Source organism: Schistocerca gregaria, chromosome 4 (genome assembly GCF_023897955.1).
Source record: "Schistocerca gregaria isolate iqSchGreg1 chromosome 4, iqSchGreg1.2, whole genome shotgun sequence".
Lineage (NCBI taxonomy): Eukaryota > Metazoa > Arthropoda > Insecta > Orthoptera > Acrididae > Schistocerca > Schistocerca gregaria.
Genome location: NC_064923.1, coordinates 48,534,870 through 48,556,799, shown reverse-complemented (window position 1 = coordinate 48,556,799; position 21,930 = coordinate 48,534,870). Strand labels below are relative to the sequence as shown.

Sequence of the window (21,930 nt, the reverse complement as noted above, 5' to 3'; positions counted from 1 at the left end):
GTACAGTACTGTAAAACGTTTGCTTAATATACAGAAGTAAATTGAGTCTGATATCAGAGAAGAAAATTCTGGTGGTAGAGCTCATATCGCAGTGATCTCGGTATGCTGCTAATTACGATAGTCTGATATAACACCTTGTAGGCTGGTGTGAACTACTTTCCAGTCTTCAGATGTTATAAAGTAGTGGTATTTATTGGTAATGAAGTGAGTTATTTTTCAGTCCTTGCTGACATTTGCAAAGTTTAGTCTAGGAGTGTACTCGAGACATTTTTTTTGTGAGAAAGGTTGCATGTTAATTTACTCTTATCTTTGTTTCAAATTTACCACAGTGTTAGTATAGTATTTATATATAGTACTCTACGAGAGGAGATGTACAATTAGTGAGTGAGAGTAGGATTGAAGTTTTGAATTCTTTATTTAAAAAACATCAAGATGTGGAGAGCCTGTTTTAGTTTTATTGCAGAGGGAGTTTCTTGGACTGGCTGCCTGATGACAGCATCTCGATCAGCCGCCGCCTGTTACACTGCCTGGCGATGTCAATGGCTGTGTCCCCATCATCATTTCTGGCTTCCCGGTCGGCCCCCGCCTCGAGCAGTGCAGCTGCCACTTCCGCGCTGCCACCTTGAGCTGCAAAATGCAACGGCGTCCAGCCATTCACATCCTTGAAGTTTGGGTGGGCGGAGGCCGATAGCAGCAGCTGTGTCACAGCTGCATGGCCCCTCCCTGCAGCGCAGAACAGAGGCGTCCTCTTCTGACCGCCGTCCCAGGCGTCCACTGGCGCCCCGGCCTCCAGTAGGCACCTAGCCGCCTTCACATGTCCCTCCCATGCTGTCCAGTGCAGGGCGGTCCACCCACCTCCGCCTATTGCCCCCACGTCCGCCTCCACTGCGAGCAGTGCCCTTAGCTCCCATACTGCCCCCTGCCGAGCCGCCTGGATCAGCCTCCATACTCTCTGCTCTCCAGAGAGGCTCCTGCACAAAACACAGACATGCCCACTCTCTACTCCAAACACCAACACACATATAATGAGCAAAACTGCGATACAAGAAAAAAGAACTGTTCTGAATACAAATCTGTCCTGGAACAAATCTAATATATCCCACTTCTACAATACAAAACAGTCTAGAACTCTGTGCATATTAAGGTACAACAGTTTTAGCCCACTTATAAAAAATCTTCATTCATCGTTCATTAAAAATTGCTGTATACAACCACTGAAGTTATTACGTTGTCACACTTTATCACATTGATTCCTGGAAGTCACCTTTGATCTCAGAATGCTGTAGCTAACCCGTCTCTCACATCCACTATAACACATGCTTCTTACAGATAATACTAATTTTCTGTGAGCAGATAGCTGCCAGAGGTCAGACACAAGAAGAATCCCATCTCCCATTTTGCAAAGAACAACTTCCTAGATATGCAGCCAAAAAATTTCAATATAATTATTGGCCAATTTCTTGGCACAGCCTCACAAATACTGAAAGTTTCTGACACACAGGCAAAGATTTGGTCGAAAAATTTGACATAACAAAGAGGGAGTTGACCATGCCTCCGCCATAAAAAACTGTGTGTGTGTGTGTGTGTGTGTGTGTGTGTGTGTGTGTGTGTGTCTGTGTGTGTGGTTGTATGTGTGTATGTGTGTGTGTGGATGGGTGTGTCTGATACCATATGCACAAGTGTTTAACATGTTCTGTTAGGGTCAAAGTATCTGAAAGACCTGAATTGTCTTTTGCCTGATTTGTATGCAAACCACATAACACAGATCCTCTGCTCTCTCTTCAGTACTGTTGCTTACCTATTCAAAATGGCTACTGCAAAAGGGCATAAGAGAGAACTGCTCTGTATGGCTATCAGTCTAGATGAAAGTAATACCACGATAATGCAAATACCAGAAAACATGCTATTAGAGATTACACAGCCATTACGTTAGTAAATTCATATTTATTACTATAAATGCCATTTCAAAAAGAAACATTCACCTTGAAATTATATGACGAAATTTTTTTTGCTGGACTAGGATCTGGGAATACAATCCAGCAATTATTGTTCTCCAGTGCACATCGATTGGGTTATTAATAAAAAAATGTGTAATATAGGTTAGTGGCAACAGAGTTTAAACCAGGTGTGACTTTCGCCTCTGTCATGGTCCAACCCATACCGACTCTCCTCCAATAGGTAGTGAAGGGAAGTCACGTTTAATGTGAGTTTGGAACCACGGTGGAACCCGATATTGTTCAAATGACGTTACCAGATGTGAAGAGGTTTTGTTTGTGCTTGTTAAAAATTATTGCCTAATGTGAGAACCGAACCCATACTTTGAGCATTCCAACGGACCACTAGAACGAACAGAGCATTGGTTCATGATTGTGTCGTAAAGAAGGCTACTATATACTGAAGGAGTATTCTGATTTCTTGGAAGTTGATTATAACCTGTTCGGAACATAATATTTTGGTTCGTCCTCATCAATATTCAATGCCTCGGTTACCCAATTCGTACTTCTGACTTAATTTTGTAATCAACATGAAATAAAATCACATAATAGTTAGCTGCGCTAACTGCACCACGGTAGAATGCGGAATTTTCTGCTGTAGGAACATTTGAAACCTTCAACATCATCGTTGAATTCTTCAAATATTTTCTTTTTTTCGGAGATCAGCCAGCCCTCTGAGCAAGCATACTGAGCTACCATGGAGACCCCCCATTGCCACCAACACCGACATCTATGTACACTACTGGCCATTAAAGTTGCTACAACACAAACATGGCGTGTTACAGACGCGAAATTTAACCGACAGGAAGACGATGCTGTGATATGCAAATGATTAGCTTTTCAGAGCATTCACACAAGGTTGGCGCCGGTGGCGACACCTACAACGTGCTAACATGAGGAAAGTTTTCAACCGATTTCTCATACACAAACAGCAGTTGAGCTGCGTTGCATAGTGAAACGTAGTTGTGATGCCTCGTATAAGGAGGAGAAATGCGTACCATGACGTTTCCGACTTTGATAAAGGTCGGATTGTAACCTATCGCGATTGCGGTTTATCGTTTAGCGACATTGCTGCTCGCGTTAGACGAGATCCAATGACTGTTAGCAGAATATGGAATCGGTAGGTTCAGGACGGTAATACGGAACGTTGTGCTGGATCCCAACGGCCTCGTATCACTAGGAGTTGAGATCCGCATGGCTGTAATGGATCGTTCAGCCATTTCTCGATCCCTGAGTCAACAGATGGGGACGTTTGCAAGACAACCATCTGCACGAACAGTTCGACGATGTTAGCAGCAGCATGGACTATCAGCTCGGAGACCATGGCTGCGGTTACCCTTGACGCTGCATCACAGACAGGAGCGCTTGCGATGGTCTACTCAACGACAAACCTGGGTGCACGAATGGCAAAACGTTATTTTTTCGGATTAATCCAGGTTCTGTTTACAGCATCATGATGGTCGCATCCGTGTTTTGCGGCAATGCGGTGAAAGCACATTGGAAGCGTGTATTCGTCATCGCCATACTGGCGTATCACCCGGCGTGATGGTATGGGGTGCCATTGGTTACACGTCTCGGCCACCTCTTGTTCGCATTGACGGCACTTTGAACAGTGGACGTTACATTTAAGATGTGTTAGGACCCGTGGCTCTACCCTTCATTCGATCTCTGTGAAACCCTACATTTCAGCAGGATAATGCACGACCGCATGTTGTAGGTCCTGTACGGGCCTTTCTGGATACAGAAAATGTTCGACTGCTGCCCTGGTCAGCACATTCTCCAGATCTCTCACGAATTGAGAACGTCTGGTCAATGGTGGTCGAGCAACTGGCTCATCACAATACGCCAGTCACTGCTCATGATGATCTGTGGTATCGTGTTGAAGCTGCGCGGGCAGCTGTACCTGCGCACGCCATCCAAGCTCTGTTTGACTCAATGCCCAGGTGTATCAAGGCCGCTATTAAAATTGCTACACCAAGAAGAAATGCAGATCATTAACGGGTATTCATTGGGCAAATATATTATACTAGAACTGACATGTGAGATGTTAACAGGCCGTCAGTCAGGCAAGAGAACTACAAATAAAAGAAAGAAAATAACGGACAGCACTGTGAATTAACCTCATAAAAAGAAGTAATGGACGGCGCCAACAAAAAATCAAAAGTAGTGGGCACTATGGGTCATCAAAATGTAACGTTATGCATCTTCTGGCACAAATTAGATGTTTTGTGTAAAGAACTGCACCCCAGTAATATGTCCATCGTAGCTATGATCTGTTCTCAACACCAGAGACGCCTTGCAATCGCAAGATACGAAAAGCAACGAGGGAAACGGCACGTAGTGTTGTTGCTGCACAAGAACGCCCGTCTACACTCTGCTGACTTCACAAAAGAAACTGTCCAGGAATTTGGCTGGAAAGCAATCCGCATCGCACTATTTCTTCAGGTTTAGCGCCCTCGGCCGTTAATCTATCTCGCTTGTTATCGAACAGTTATGAAAAACGTTTCTATGCGGCGAAAATGTAGTTTAAAGCTGGATTATCAACATATAGATCTCAAAACCAATAGCTCTCTACCGGTGAGAAATCCAAAAACTGCATCGCCATTGTCAAACTGTTATACTTAATGGGGAAGTGAGGAATATATTGTTTACAATTAGTTTCTATCTTGTGTTTTTTTGTTATAAACACAACGAGAAACACTATAAAAATATGCTCTCCTCTAATACAAATTAATTACAGCTTGCCAGAAGACGCTTATGGCCAAAGCTTAATTTAATAAATCAGATAGTATCTGTAACACGAGCCTGCACAAAACAACTCGCATTCTCAAGTTGTTATGCAATTTCGCCCCCCATATGGCCTGCCCCGTGTCCTACCCAAGAAGCATTTCGCGATTACAACAAAAATATATAAACTTCGCAGTGAGAGTAAACGCAAAAAGAAACTCAGTTAATAAATTGTTCAATGACACACGTAATCAACTAAATTGTGTATTCAAAAGATTGAGATTTATGTCGTTATCAACAGGAAAATATAATTTTCAAAAAGGGTACGAGGTCACAATTTATTAAATTTTTCACCTTTAGAGCAAGGGAGTACTATAATGAAATTTCGATGACGTTAAGATTTTCTTAATAGTTTACGATCTGGAAGCCTGTAACGCGGTAACAGAAGATGTAAAAAGCAGACAGAATGTTCAGACTTCTCGCGCGAATAGAACTGGAACCAATGCAGTCTTCCCCACACAAAGCATCCACGTTACCATTTTTTTTCAATCTCATTTTGTTCGCTAATGTTCCTTACATTTGTTTGGGACGGACCTCCATATGACACCCGTTGAAGTTCATCGTCGATCGAGTCACCCAGTTTTTTTTTTTTTTTTTTTATTACAGAGGGCACCTAACCCTCTGACCCAAATGTTTGCTAGCGAGCCACTGCTGTTACTAGTGCGCTCTCACTGCGATATTCTTCAGTAATAGTGAGACTTAAGTAACGTTAAATATGAGACTGTCATTTATTCTGTATGGAATGACCTTTCTGGAATCACATAATAAATTTGACACCCCATTGTTAAATCTTACGTGACAATCAGTCAGATTATGTATCAGACGTGACAACAAAATATCAGGTGAATTTAACAGGACGATTCTGAACCACACCAGTAAGTAAATCGAGGATCCGGTAGTTGCCAAATGTATTCTACAATGTTACCAATTCTGCATTAGATTAGCAACAGGGAGAATATGTTTGCTACAATAAATAAAGACTAGGGGGAATTATTTGGATGGCCCACCTCTTCAGTAACTTTTGTACCTACTTTTGTTTTTATGTCTTACGTGTACTGTAGACATACAGCTCATTCACCAGAAGTGGTTGGCTTTTTTTAGAGCTACCTGACACTGTTAATATTATGAATAAACAACATTCTTTTTCACATTGCTCACTTGTATCAGGTTTCCTTAAGAATGCTTTCTTTTGCATCGCCTACATAATAACACAAGTAAGAATACAGCGTAACACCGATTAGGAGACACGAGCATCTACAAGAATTTTTCATACACTGTGAATAACGAACAGTTTGAAATCATAAAAGCAAGTATTGCAAGGAAATCTTATCGAAGAACAAAGCAAAAAGCACTCAAAAAGCGGAGAAGAAAATGAAACAAGCGAGTGAGTACAGTGCAAGTTCGATAATTTTTTTATGTTTATCTGTCGTGTTCATTAAAACAACGAAGAAAACGCAATGAAGTGAACGCTGTACTAAAACAAATGAATTGCAACTTATCTTGCCAACCTTACAACAAAAGTCTTCTACAATAAAACAAATTTCTTATAACACAAACGCCCATAAATCGTCACAAATTGGCAAAATATTGTGCACTTTTTGCGTAAAAACAACTTTCACTATGTGTAGCCCACAGTCATAATGAAGAAGCGTTACAGGACAACCGCGAAAGTATGGAAAAGAAGCAGTGTGGGCACACACATAACAAAATCAAGTTTTCCAATTATTCAGTACCCCAGTTAAGTCGCTGCCGTTGATTCTGCCTATAAAACTAAAAAGCATCTCTATTGAAAAATCAGCAATTACAAGTTCGTACAACTGTAAGTTTTTCACTTTTAGATCTACAATGCTCTGAATCAAGGTAGGAAGAAAACTTATGTGGGAGAAATATTTTTTTGCTCATTTTCGATGTGCCTGAGGATAACTTTTCACAGAAGAAGTACAACTTTTGCTTCCAGCGAGATTTTAGCCGACAGCTACCACAGACTGCCCTTTGGAGGATAAACACTTCACTCCTGAGCTAGCGGACAACTGTCACGTGGAGCTCTTTCCTTGCCTCAATGATGGGCGAGTTGGATAATTTTCAGTGTAAAAGACGAAAGTGGTTGTAGTTTCAACTTGGAAAGAGCTTCCTGGTCTCGAAAACATAGAAGTTATAACCTGTACCACCCCTTACGTGATAACCACCCAGAATATTTAATCAAAATGACAGGAAAATATCAAGTAAATGTATCAGGATTATTCTCTGCCACTACAGGAACTAAGTCGAAGGTCAGTGTTGCCAAAAGTATTGTGGGATGTCTATATTTAGTGACAGGAAAAATGTTTCCTCGCTTAGCTGTATACTGAGCGTCTTCTATTTCCTTTTCAAAGACACAGAACAGCAACGAACTTTATTCGCATTTCTGTAACTGTAGATCTAAGCTATATCGTAGACATGAATACTTTTCAGATTTACCGACGGCAGCCTAAACGCCATAGGTCATGATCAGTGGGAACTATATGAATGACCTAAATCTTCAGTAGCTGTTGTAATTCATTTTTTGTCTTATGCGTGCTGCAGACTGTAAAGCTCATTTGCGGATCGCTATTTAACAGCAGCTGTTTGTCTCGTTATAGACCATACTTAATCTGCCGCACGGAAAAATTTGCTCAGCTGTATGTTAAATTCGTCGACACCTTAGGTCCCACAAGCTGTACAGACACCCCATCATGGTTGGTAAATGCATGTGTACAACTTTATAGCTGTTATAACGGCAGAAGACAATCAAATGATAAGGATCAGTGACATATTACGACCGAAAAATGTCTTGATTACCACCTCAAGCCGCTAATGAAATTTTTAATTTAACAATCAATTTTTCAAATTTTTACGAGCTGTGGGGCAGCACCTCTCGAAACCATTTAAAGAAATTAGGTTTACCATGTGCAATCATCACTCAAGTACATTTCCTGGGACCTGTTCTTTAATTAGCAGCTCTTTAATTATCAGCTCTTTCATTAGCAGCTTCTACTCCCGGAGGGAGAGACCTCCTGCACCATTCCAACACATGTTCTGGATGGCAGATTTGCTGAAAGCCTACACCCTGTATTTTGCGACATGCGTATGACTGTTTCTGCGTCTGAGAGTTTTCGGCTTTTAAGAGGGGAGACATACATTCTGAAATCACATACTGAATTGTAAAGTGTATCCAGGAACGGATGTAGAGTCAGATCACAGTTTAGTTATGATGATGGGTAAAGCGAATCTTAAAAGAATGATTACGAGGAATCAATGTGTAAATAAATTGGATACTGAAGTACTGAGAAATAGAAAGGGAGTTTTAACTTCTATGAGGCTGTAGATAATGCGGAAATGAATGCCTTAGTTGGAAGTTCAACCAAACAGCGGTTGACGTCTCTGAAAAGGCCAACAACCGAAGTTCGACAGACAAATGTGGGTACGAGTAAAGGATCTCTGAAGAACGCTTGGCAAACGGAAAAAAATAGTCAAACTGTTTACAGAAAAGAAAAATTACAAAAAATATTTTGAAAAAGGTAGGAATTCAGCGTTACGGCTCACTAAAGAATGAAATCAATCGGAAGTTTGAGGGAAATAAAAGTAGAAGGACTGCAGGAAGAATTAAAAAAGATCGAGAAAAGAATGATCATAGGTAGGACACATTCACCTTTGGTGAAATGAAATACAAAGATGTCAACAAGGGTTCGAAAGGAATTAAACTGTTAAACACGGAGTAAATGGTATAAAACAATACATTGAATACCTCTAAGAATGGGAGGAACTAGCAGATGACGCGATAAAAGAAGAAATGGAAGCCGAATTGGAAAATGTAGGTGACTGACCATTAGACTCAGAATTTAACAAAGCTTTGCAAAACTTGCACACAAACAAGGCAGAATGGTTAGACAACATTCCTTCGGAACTTTCATGATAGTTGGGGAAAGTGACAATCAAATAACTATTCAGGTTTGCCTGTAGAATGCATGAGACGGGAGTCATAACAACAGACTACCAGAAAAAGGTCACCCAGACATTCTGGAAGCGAACAACGGCTAATAAGCTTCCGCTCAATAAGCTAAACACTTCATGAATCCAAATTACAAGAACAATAATACTGTGCAGAAGAATTTAAGACAAAGCTGACGACCTGTTAGAGGACGCTAAATTTCGAGTAAAGGATCCAGAGAGGCCGATCTGACCTTTGAATTGATAGTGCAAATAACGTGTAAGAAAAATAAAAAAAAAATGATTTGCCGATATTTAAATCGCTTTTGACAACGTGAAACAGTGAATATATACGAAATTTTAAAAATTGGGTATCAGACCTAAAGAACAGCAGATAACATAGAATATGTAACTTCCTGGCGGATTAAAACTGTGTGCCGGACCGAGACTCGAACTAAGGACCTTTGCCTTTCACGGGCAAGTGCTCTACTATCTGAGCTACCGAAGCACGACTCACGCCCGGTCCTCACAGCTTTACTTCTGCCAGTATCTCGTCTCCTACCTTCCAAACTTTACAGAAGCTCTCCTACGAAAGACCGGGCGTGAGTCATGCTTCGGTAGCTCAGATGGTAGAGCACTTGCCCGCAAAAGGCAAAGGTCCCGAGTTCGAGTCTCGGTCGGGCGCACAGTTTTAATCTGCCAGGAAGTTTCATATCAGCGCACACTCCGCTGCAGAGTGAAAATCTCATTATAGAATATGTACATGAACCAACAAGGAATAGTACTCTGATCAACCCCCCCCCCCCCCAAAAAAAAAAAGAGATTGTTGTGTGGCGAGGGCCTCCAGTCGGGTGGGCCGGTCGCCTGGTGCAAGTCTTCACAACACCAACCCCCCGTGCGGAGAAAATCACTGACCTAGGCGGGAATTGAACCCGGGCCACTCTCGTGGCATTCTCTGCACTGACCACTCAGCTATGGAGGCGGATACTCTGATCAATCATGATGCAGGCTAGCGAGGTAGGTAGTGTGCACATGTTACGGCGTAAAGTGAGCGCCGGCACGCCAGTCGGGAATGCAGGAAAAAGAAGGCTGTGAGAAGAAGTCAGCCAATCGCACACTGACTGACCTCCCTCCAGGACGACAATGCGACAGCAGTGGCCCCTACGTGAAGACAACATACCTGTAAGCGCGGCGCCTGACTGGTGGGAGCCGTCTTGGATAGCAGCTTCAGTGTTAGCCATTTGCCGGCCGCTGTGAGCGAGCGGTTCTAGGCGCTTCAGTGTGGAACCACGCGCCTGCTACGGTCGCAGGCTCAAATCCTGCCTCGGGCATGGATGTGGTGATGTCCTTAGGTTAGTTAGGTTTTAGTTGTTTCTAAGTCTAGGGGACTGATGACCTCAGATGTTAAGTCCCATAGTGCTTAGAGCCATTTGAACATTTTTGTTAGCCATTTCGTTAGCACTCTCTATGTAGCACAGAGTTGTGTTCGTTTATTCCGAAGAAGACTGATTATTCTGTAGGTCACCCTTTGGTCGGGCCACATATCAAAGTGAAGTTGTTGTAAATGTCTTTTGTTATAAAACTTATTAATACGAGTTGCTTGACCGTTTGTCTAGCAACTCGAGTATGCAGGATCCCTACACACAACAGCAGAAATATTCAAACTGAACACCAAAGAATCCTTGATGGAGCTCAAGAAACTTCCTAAATATTACTAAAAATTGGGTTGAAAAGGATTTTATTGACGCAATTCGCTGGTGGTATTGCTATGCTCACTGAACGCGAGAAAGAATTATTGGAGTTGCTGAATGTAATAAAGTGTCGAATGAGCACCGAATTAAGAATTATGAACAGAAGAAAGAGGAAAGTATTCAGGAGTAGCACATATAATGTTGGTAGCAAACTTAACATCAAAATTAGGGACCACGAAGAAGAGGAAATATAGGGATTCTGCTACCTGTGAAGCCAATTTACACTGAGGGACAAAGCGAGGTTGTTGTAAGAAATAATGTCGCAGAGGAAAACTGGATATATTCGCAAAACAAGACTACCGGTAACAAAGACGGGCCTTAATTTGGGGCAGAAACATCTGAATGTACGTTTGGAGCTCAGTACTGTATGGATTATGGGAATAACAAGAAGAGAATCGGAACATTATAAATGGGGTGCTATAGGAGGATATTGGAGTTATTTGAAGTTATAAAAGAGGAACTGTGGACGAGCTCTGCAGAATAATTGAGGATGGCGATATATGGAAAACTGTGACAAGAAGAAGGGGCAGCATAACAGGGTATATGTGAAGACATTAGGGAATAATTGTCACAGTACTAGAGGGAGCTGTAGAGGGTAAAAAGTATAGGGCAAGACAGAGATAGGAATGCACACCACAAATAATTGAGGACTTTGGGCGCTCTTGGTACTCTGAATCTGTTGTTCAGACAGACAGAAACATCATCTACAGTAGGCAGAGATTTTGCTTTGCCTCTGTTTGGTTACTGAGATTGGCTGTTACGCCAAACTATAGCTATGCAAGCAATGTGGTCCACACCCTGACAACTGAGCCTCTGCTGACAAATGTTTCTGTTTAGATTCTAGGTGAGTGTGTTTCACGTCACTAGCAGAAATTTAATGCCGAAATCTAGGATTCCTTCTCCTCTCTAATTACTACTAACTACCCCAAATGGTTTCATAAACATGTGTTTATCTGAGCGCTACTAGACCATCCCAATAGTCCACGAGTATTAGAAGTTCGTCTCTTTTTACTTAGAGAGTTACACATGCACAGACATACTCTCTGTCACTAGAGTTTCTGCGTATGACATCGGCTTAAATGCCTGAATTACTTATCACATTCGTTTGCTGATTTTGGTGAGACTAAATCACTAATCTTACTCAATAACTCGCTACCTACTTACCTGTTCTTAATTAACCTTTCTCTCCTGATACAACGTCCTCATCCTATGGTTCCAACCTCATTACTCAGCTGACTGTATGTCCTGCTTTTGTTTCCAATTCACTTTGCTGACCTTCATTGAATCTAGGTTGAGCCTTTACATTTCCTGTTTCAGTTTTTCTACCTTCTCTGTAACACAGTAGTAATGTGTGTGAATGTGTGTGTGTGTGTAGCTAGGGAACTCACCGCATCCGAGAGACAGTGCCTTCATCAGGTGGAGGAGTAGTGGGCGGTGCAGCTGCAGCTGCAGCAAGAGTCTGGTGGGCTGTGACGGCAGAGGTCGTGGCGGTGGTGGTGCTGGTGGTGGCGGTGTTGGTGGTGGCGGCTGTGTTGGCGGCGGCGGCGGCCATGCTGGCGGTGGTGGCGGTGGTGTGCCTAAGCTGTGTAGCGGCTGGTAATCTGCACTCGCAGAGAGAGAGGCACAATGTGAGTGGCTCACTGCAGCCGGTACTGCTGAGGGGCTGTCCACACAAAGGTAGAACATACTCCGACAATGAGAGTAGAGATCCACTTAATGCAAACGACTGACTACCTGAGTTCCCCACACCAGTTGCTCACTACATCATCATCGTCGTCATCATTATCAAGTACAAAGAAAGGTACACACAATGCCCAACACTTACGCAAAACTTAATTACAGAATTACTGGACAGAGCAGCTCAGGTACTATTAACCTCAAAAGTATCCAGAACACCTGAATTCTGTTCTGCCAGATTTGCTTGCAACCCACATTAGGTATGTGTCTTGCATTTTGCTCTCATTTCGGAACAGTCATTTGATTATACAAAACGATTACTACAAGAGACCACTTGTGAAAACCATTTATTACGATGAATGTCATTTCAGAAAGCTCTAAGCGACCATGTGCATCTCTGCTTGCTCGTCAGTAAATGGCTCGTAAACCACACCCACTATTCCTATCCTGTATCGTTACTGTTCATGGGAAATGGTCTCATTATTTTATCATAATGGAAAGAAAGGAATCGTTGAGCCAAAATAAAGCAGCAACTCCCTCTACAAAGAACAGTGTGCATCCACAAAATATAATGTCATGCATTTGGTGGAACAGTGACGGTATGATATACTACGAATTGCTTCCCTGAAGTGTAACCGTCACTGCTGACATTTATTTTCAACAACCGAGACGTAATCCAAGAACAACGACCAGTTAGTGTACGTAAAATGACGCTACTTCACGACAACGGCTGACGACATTCAGACTGACAAAGAACACCACACAGGAGCTGGGTAGGGTAATCTTTCCGTAACCACCTTATTCATCTCCCTCGCATTTTCACCTTCTCTATCGAATAACCTCCAAGGAACTACAATTCCAGATAAAAATGCGCTCTGAACATGGGTCAACGAATTCTTCGTCTTAAAACCACGTGATTTCCACGTTCGCATAATCGAAAAGTTGCCCCAGATGTCGCAGACCGTTGTAAACAGTGAAGGAGAATATTTTATTGATGAATAAAGTCTCTGTTTTAGGTATCTGTTGTGTTTATTAAACTTATGGAAAAACGCTGCGAGCGTGTATACCAACCCAATAGTTTTTCCTTACTGTGTCTCGAACTGTGCACCTAATGCAGTTTTTTTTTTCTAGCCTCAAATACGTATTAAATATTGGTTTACTTCACCAGTAGCGAGATGTGCACAGTTATGAACTGGAAATAACGTGATGAAATGTTCTCTGCTGACAGGGACTCGAACCCTGTGTTTACAATTGACCACACACAAAGAGACAATGACTATTGAATACTTTTTCGTCAGTAACCAGTGAAGAATTTATGTGGGTGAAATGATGTGAAAAACTCTGTGCCTGAAGGCGTCGAGACCGGCACAGATAGGTATTGCTCACAACACATACAAGGACGCTAAAAATCATAATTGCTTTTCTCGTTTCGTTTGGGGTACGTATGCTACAATTTGGAAGGACATGACAAAATTTTTTGTAACCTCTGAACAATAGATGCCAACCGCTATGTACACACCCTTTGGGTGCATTTCTTGACACAAAACACATTCTACGTGCCACCAGAGATGTAACGTTACATACAAGGAATCATACTGGCCATTGCTTAAGATATTTTTTTATCATGACCTACCACTATTTTCTTTTTCTGAAGTTAATGCACAGTGGTTCAAACCCTTGCTTGGACATCCTAGTTGAGGTTTCCCATTTTTTCGTTAAATCTATTGAGGCAAATATTGATATCTTTCCTTTCTAAGAGCGCTATCGACTTTCTTCTCATCCTTGCCAGTCGTAGCTCCTGCTATGTCTCTGAAGGTGTTGCAGTCGATGGAACTTCTAACCCTACGTTGTTTATTTCTTTCTTCCCCCAACATTGCCCATTGAATGCAAGAGTCTCACAAAGGTTAAATGGTCACAGCTCATCAGACTGATTGGCTCTTATTGGCAAACAGTCAGATAGAAACAAACCTACTCTAAACGAGAAAACTATTTATGTGTCTTGCAGGGATCAGCGTGAGGCTGCTACAGTGAGACTAATGGACAGGGAGCGGCAAGTCGGAAGTTTGGGTTGGCCCTGAAGACTGGTTGTGTAGCCGAAGCGCTCAAGGCGACTGCTCATGTAAGCGGGAGACCTGGATTGAGCCGTAAGTTTTCACTTGTCACCGCCGAATTTTATTTAGATGGCTAATTGTGGCTAATGTCGGAATTTCAATTTCGTCATCAAACTATTTTCTGGCGTTACTTCTGCAGTGCACTTACCACGTAGACGGTACGTATGTTTCGACCTGCCTCCACCGCCTACAACCCTCAAATATGTTCACAGAGGAAAACCGTCACAAATATTAAAATTTTTCTGTTTCACGCTCCATTTCCTTATGCTAGAACAATTCTCATAACCTTCAATGTACAACATTCACTAACTAACGGAAAGAACAATACAAAAGCTCAAATAAAAAGATACGATCGATAAATTACTTACAGCAATACGTTTGACAACACACCAAACAATATCTCTACGAACGTATGCTTTTCAAACTTAGTTTTTCTCTGATAGGTTATATACACCAATATAATATGCCACATGAGAAGAAGTCATTATGCACTTGCTTACGCGATTGTATGATGCCAAATGTGGTTCAAAAAGTGTTATCGATGTCTGGCCTTTGTGTATACTCCGCACCACATTCAAAATTAGATTCTCTTTATTTTTTAAAAAAAAAAGTAGAGGAAAAAAGCTTCTTTCCACCCCTATAGCACCGTCTTGTTAATGTTTTCATTTTCTAAAACATGCAGTCTTTGGTAAATCTTTCGTCGTGCAATTCATAAAAAAAGTGATTATCAGTTCTTCCTAAATTATATTTACTGAAGGCAAGCCTCGTTTTAGTCAAGGTAAACGATGTTAATTATAACAAAAGAATTAATAGTAATGAATTACCTCTTCAAAAAACTATTATACTGGATAAATAAAGTTTCTTTGTAAATTAGTAACACTTTATCATAAAAAATAAGTCTTCCTTAAATTATGATAAAAGAACAAAACTTCCAGAATATTTTTGTGCCAGAGACCTGTAATTTTATTCTAAGAAGAAACGTGTTTAGTTTATAAGGATTGCCATTCATAGTCAGTAATTACCGTTTTCTTAGAACGGATTCAGTGTCATTCTGGAAGTTTTGTTCTTTTATCATAATTTAAGGAAGACTTTTATTTTTTATGATAAAGTGTTACTAATTTACAAAGAAACTTTATTTATCCAGTATAATAGTTTTTTGAAGAGGTAATTCATTACTATTAATTCTTTTGTTATAATTAACATCGTTAACCCGTTGTAAGAAAACGGTAATTACTGACTATGAATGGCGATCCTTATAAACTAAACACGTTTCTTCTTAGAATAAAATTACAAGTTTCTGGCACAAAAATAAAACCCTGCAAAATAATAAACAGCTCTTGAGACAACGACACACTAGTGCAATTATAAATCCGCCAACACTATCTGGAGAAAGTTCTGGAAATTTGATCGGTACTCGTTGCCGAATCTGTTTTGTCTGATCCAGCGTCGTTGGTGTAACTATAGACTCGTACAAAATCACAGCAGCTCAGCTGGAAGACAACACCTACCGCAGGAATTTCGAAATACTACCCAATTGGCACCTTTGTGAAGCTGTCTGTTGCGTGATTTTATTTCAGTGACTACAAAATCAAGTCGAATGAATGTTTTGAGTAGGCTGAAATCAACCTCCAGAGAACCAGAGTGCTCATCACCAGTTACGACAAAACAATGACCAAGCGCTGGGTGTAGTTCGGGGTCTGTTGCCGTCTTTGCTTAAGGTCCGTGTTCGAGTCACACATCAGGCAGACACTTTTAACAAGCACAAACAGACTCTCTTGACTTCTCGTAACGGCAGTTCAATAACGTGGGATTGCACCTTGGTTCCAAATCTACGTTAAACGTGATGTCCCTTCGCTGTCCACTGGAGAAGTGCCGGTGCAGGTTGTGTCATGACAGAGGCGGAAGTCACGGCAAGTAGAAACTCTGCCTCCAGTAAGCTTTGTTACACCAGAAATCTTATTTTACTAATGAACTAATCGTCATGTATGGTCACAGCGCACTTATATCTTACTGTATTTGAACTTTATATGTTGAAAAACATTCGTCATGGACTATGATTGGAACTCAGATATCTGTTTTCACCGGTTTAGGCACTTTTGGAACGACAGAGTTTCATCGTTTCGTTGTTTCCCCAACATTACGAACTCCTCAAGGTTTCCATGAAAGACGTATGTCTGATTTCGAACAGCCTCATTTCAGCAAACCATAGATGAAAAGCAATTATGATTTTTAACATTTCCGCATGATTTGTCAACAATAACGATTGGTGCTGGTTTCAAGTCTCACTCAGGCACAGAAATTTTTACGATATCATTCAGGTCCATACATTCAGCTTCTAGTTAATGGTGAAAAAATTCGATAGTCAACGTCTTTGTATATAGTTGACAGTGATACTATGTACTGGGTTCGAGTCCCAGTAAGCACAAAGTTTTCGTCACTTAACTTCCAGTTCAGATACGGCCACATCTCGCTACTGGTGAAATAAATAGATATTGAAGATCTATTCCTGGCTGGAAAACAAGGACGATAAATGCTGGGTTCGAATCTCTGCACAAAATAAAACTTTACGCCACGGCTTATCAAGTTTAAACTTGACCACAGTTGGGTTCTAGTGGCTGAAATGATAATTAACCTCTCTCGTGGTTAGTTAGCAGAGACAATAGTGACGGGATTGGAGCCCTGTGTCCCAGTCCAATACAGAAGCATGTAATCTGGACATGAAATTGAAAAGGGTTTCCTGATATTTACGTTATCGTGGTATTAGTTTTTATCTGGACTAATAGCCTTAGACAGCAATTTTCTCTATTGGTCTCTTGTAGTAATAATTTTATATAGTGGAAGGTCTGTAACAGAAAGAGTGCAGACAAACTGCAAGGCACTTATGTTATGTGGGTTGCACACAAACCAGACGGAATGTGGTTCAGGTTTTTTGGCTACTTTTGAGCATGATAATATATCACAGAATCAACAAATGTATATGAATTTGTGAAATTTTTTTAAATTGGATTAGCATGATAATTCGATCATCAATCAGCGTTCAAAGCATGTATTAATGACTGGGTTTTGGAAGGTACAGATAACGAAAAGGTCGACAGCGTGTTCTGAAATGAGTCTGAGAAGCAATTCAGGGCATCGAGGGGTGCAGCAAGGTGCAAATACTGATTTACTGAGAAAAAGAGGCTATGTTAGTGTGTAATTTATTCGGCATAAAAAATTTTATGTAAATCTAAATTTCTCGCAGGAAACTTATAGTTGACAGTATTTTTCAAATGAGCGTTCCCAATTTGAAAGGTGTGTCATTTGCGACTCAGCTCTCTCTCTCTCTCTCTCTCTCTCTCTCTCTCTCTCTCTCTCTCTCTCTCTCTCTCTCTGTGTGTGTGTGTGTGTGTGTGTGTGTGTGTGTGTGTGTGTGTGTGTGTGTGTGTGTTGAGGCGGTGATGAGCATGAGCAGTAATTGCGATTTCTGATACTGTAGTCTGTAAGTTGTTCTCTGAACTTCTTACTGAAACAACATGAAACTCGTTCGTCACACACAGCAGGTATTAATGATAAACTTCGGAGGAATTGTAGTTAAGAAGTCAGACAAGTTAATCCGGCGTGGATGAAAGGTGAGAGAGCGATTCATGAAGGTCATTAGGCACTTCCCCCAAAAAATGCAAAAGTATTGTATTAACCCCTGATGTAAGCGATTGTTACGCCTATATGCAAACATTTTGTCAATCTTATTTTTTTAATTATTAAAATCCTAGGCGTCTGTGACTCGTTAAATGTTGGTGCGACGTTAAGTAACATTTTGATGGAAGCAGGGGACGTAGAATAAGTGTAAGATCGTGTCAGCCCCAGAATTGAAAGCTGGATATGCGATACCCAGGAGTCTGAAGTGTGAGGCAGGGAACAAGTTGATGCTCAAGAATTACGACAAAGATCTGACTTACAACATCAAAAGCATTTGCAAAATGTACACGAGGATTTGCAAATAGCTGTTAATAAAAACTTCTTCGAGCTTAACAGCCTGCATCATTACCCACAGTGTGCAGAACGAGTTTGGAGTAATTTAGACAAAAATATTTATGTATGATGTATTAAAAGCAACAATCCTTCTTCCAAGAAAGTGCATAACAATATTAATATGTTCCTTGTTTCAAGCATAAATTTTCATGTTAATCTTAAATGAACAAAAGAGAAAAGCAATGATCAATTTATAATAAAGGCTATAAGCTGAGTAGAAATGATCGAAGAAATCCAGGTAGTTTTATTAGCTGAAAACTAAATGATTATTTATCTGTGTTATTGGCTACCCGACTTGCAGGGGGCATATGTAACTTTAAAATGGTGAAGTATAAAAGAAATTTCGATGTCAACGACTCTTTACTGTCCACGTTATCAGAGATGGAACAGCATCAGAGATAGATGGGGTAGATGTATTCATAAGTATGCTATTCTGTGTGTCACAGAGGGGAATGTGTTCAAGTATGTGTGTGCTCTGAACAGAGAGGGGAAGATGTCGTGGAGAGACCCAGCATTGTGTGGGTCCGGCCAGCCACTCAGAACTGCTGTGACGAGACGACAACTTAGTGCGAACTTCACCAGGTCTTCTGCGCATCTTCCATATGGGTCCAGACGGAAAAACGTATTAGTCTTTCGTATAATTTGTTTTAAAAGTAATTCAAGATCTGTGCTTCGGAGGCTTGTCTGCTCTGTAAAGTAGGATAGATGGTGATCTGTGACATCTCTGCCGAAAGAGCACAACGCTGGTGCACGTTCATCTTATATTGCCGAACACGGAGCAGACCACCCCTACATGCTAACATTTTGACTCAACGACACCGTTAACTACGGTTGTAGTATTGATGGGGCCATGAAGATTGGACCGCCCATCAATGGAACCGTGTGGGCTCTTCTGGTGAATCATATTTTTGCTACAGTAGGTCGATGGTCGTCTCCACAAACTCCGTCATTGTGGCGAACGGCGGCTCGAAACGTGCAGCGCGCCACGGACACAGGCTGGTGGGAGTTGTATGATGCTATGGGAGGCATTCTCCTGCGCTTGCATGGGACCTGCGTAGTAATCGAAGACAGGCTGACAGCTGCGAACCAATTGCATCTTCATTCTTCACGTCTTCCCCGACGGCGATGTTATCTGTTAGCAGTATAACTGTCCATATTTCTGAGCCAGAACCGTGCTACAGTGGTTTGAGGAGCATTATAGCGAACATAGGTTTATTTCACTGCAACTAAATTCGCCTGATGTAAGTCCTATGGAACCCGTCTAGATAGCTATCAGGCAGCATCACCGCATATGCAACTAAGCAGATCGTTATTTAAGAGAATTACATGACCTGTGTGTAGAGACCAAATGCCACATTCCTCCATAAACCTACCAATGAACTTTCTGGTACTTGCTATGCACAATCAGTGACGTGTTGCGTTCCAAAGACGGACAAAACAAGCTATTAAGCACGTGATCATAATATTGTGGCTCCTCAGTGTATAGGAAATAAAGTGAAACACAACTGTGCAATACTGAAATCTGTAATAATGAGGTGTGAATAGCGATTGCTCTAACAGTCTGCTTTACTATACAAAAAGAATTCCCGAGGCCAATATTTCTAACATGAGTAATCACAAATTGTAATTATCTTGCTTCCCTCCTTCAACTATGCTGCAGTATGATACATTGTTGAAGGTTTTCGCTATGAGTGACTCACTCAGTCCTCATCTTATCAACTCTTCATGCAGCGCGACACTATTTAAAGGTATCTCACTGACAGCAGCTGTAGACACACTAAACAACTGTGACGTTGTTTTATGTAATGAGGCTTACAGATACCTGCGCAGGAACAGAGTGAGGTACGAGGCATAGCTAGTCCTAACTGTGGACTACAAAAGTCACTGTGTCTGATTCTCTGATGGAAAAAGCAGCTTTATGTCCACAGCAGAATGGCTCATGCTGTGTACACACAGTGGGGTGCAACCTTTGCCCAGACTCTTGATGCCAAAGCGTATAGAACTACTTATTGTACAAATGATATTTAACACTATTAGTGACCACAAATAAGGATGCACTGCTTAAGGGTGAAACCAATTAACGATACTATCAAAAACTTGTTTCTTCGCCAATTTTTGTCAGCTAGCGTATACAGGGTGGTCCGTTGATAGTGAGCGGGCCAAATATCTCACGAAATAAGCATCAAACGAAAAAAACTACAAAGAACGAAACTCGTCTAGCTTGAAGGGGGAAACCAGATGGCGCTATGGTTGGCCAGCTAGATCGCGCTGTCATAGGTCAAACGGATATCAACTGCGTTTCTTTAAACAGAAACCCCCATTTTTTATTACATTTTCGTGTAGTACGTAAAGAAATATGAATGTTTTAGATGGACCACTTTTTTCGCTTTGTGATTGATGGCATTGTAATAGCTACAAGCGTATAACTGCGTGGTATCACGTAACATTCGGCCAGTGGGGACGGTATTTGCTTCGTGATACATTACACGTGTTAAAATGGACCGTTTACCAATTGCGGAAAAGGTCTAAATCTGTTGATGTATGGCTATTGTGATCAAAATGCCCAACGGGCATGTGCTATGTATGCTGCTCGGTATCCTGGACGACATCATCCAAGTGTCCGGACCGTTCGCCGGATAGTTGCGTTATTTAAGGAAACAGGAAGTATTCAGCCACATGTGAAACGTCAACCACGACCTGCTACAAATGATGATGCCCAAGTAGGTGTTTTAGCTGCTGTCGCGGCTAATCCCCACATCAGTAGCAGATAAATTGCGCAAGAATCAGGAATCTCAAAAACGTAGGTGTTGAGAATGCTACATCAACATCGATTGCACCCATACCATATTTTTATGCACCAGGAATTGCAAGGCGATGACTTTGAACGTCGTGTGCAGTTCTGCCACTGGGTACAAGAGAAATTACGGGACGATGATAGATTTTTTGCACGGGTTCTATTTAGCGACGAAGCGTCATTCACCAACAGCGGTAACGAAACCGGCGTAATATGCGCTATTGGGCAACGGAAAATCCACGATGGCTGCGACAAGTGGAACATCAGCGACCTTGGCGGGTTAATGTATGGTGCGGCATTATGGAAGGAAGGATAATTGGCCCCCATTTTGTCGATGACATTCTAAATGGTGCAATGTATGCTGATTTCCCACGGAATGTTCTACCGATGTTACTACAAGATGTTTCACTGCATGACAGAATGGCGATGTACTTCCAACGTGATGGATGTCCGGCACGTAGCTCGCGTGCATTTGAAGGGGTATTGAATAGCATATTTCATGACAGATGGATTGGTCGTCGAAGCACCATACCATGGCGTGCACGTTTACCGGCTCTCACGTCCCCGGATTTCTTTCTGTGCGGAAAGTTGAAAGATGTGTGCTATCGTGATCTACCGACAACGCCTGACAACATGCGTCAGCGCATTGTCAATGCATGTGCGAACATTACTGAATCCGAACTGCTCGCTGCTGGGAGGAATGTCGTTACACGTATTGCCAAATGCATTGAGATTGACGGACATTTCTTTGAGCATTTATTGGATTAATGTGGTATTTACAGGTAATCACGCTGTGACAGCATGCGTTCTCAGAAATAATAAGTTCACAAAGGTACATGTATCACATTGGAACAACCGAAATA

General features: G+C 41.5%; 1 protein-coding gene across 4 annotated transcripts in view; it reads right to left on the bottom strand.

Annotated features, from left to right (window-relative positions):
- Positions 1–396: 396 nt before the first annotated feature.
- Positions 397–21,930, bottom strand: part of LOC126267141 (26S proteasome non-ATPase regulatory subunit 10-like) — a 35,275-nt gene continuing 13,741 nt past the window's right edge. For all 4 annotated transcript variants that reach the window (XM_049972068.1, XM_049972066.1, XM_049972065.1 and 1 more), the window contains 2 exons: positions 11,866–12,078; positions 397–971 (listed from right to left, as the gene is read on the bottom strand). In XM_049972068.1, coding sequence (XP_049828025.1) covers positions 455–971; positions 11,866–12,029 — 681 coding nt within the window. In that variant the 5' untranslated portion in view covers positions 12,030–12,078 and the 3' untranslated portion in view covers positions 397–454. The remainder of the gene's footprint in view (positions 972–11,865; positions 12,079–21,930) is intronic.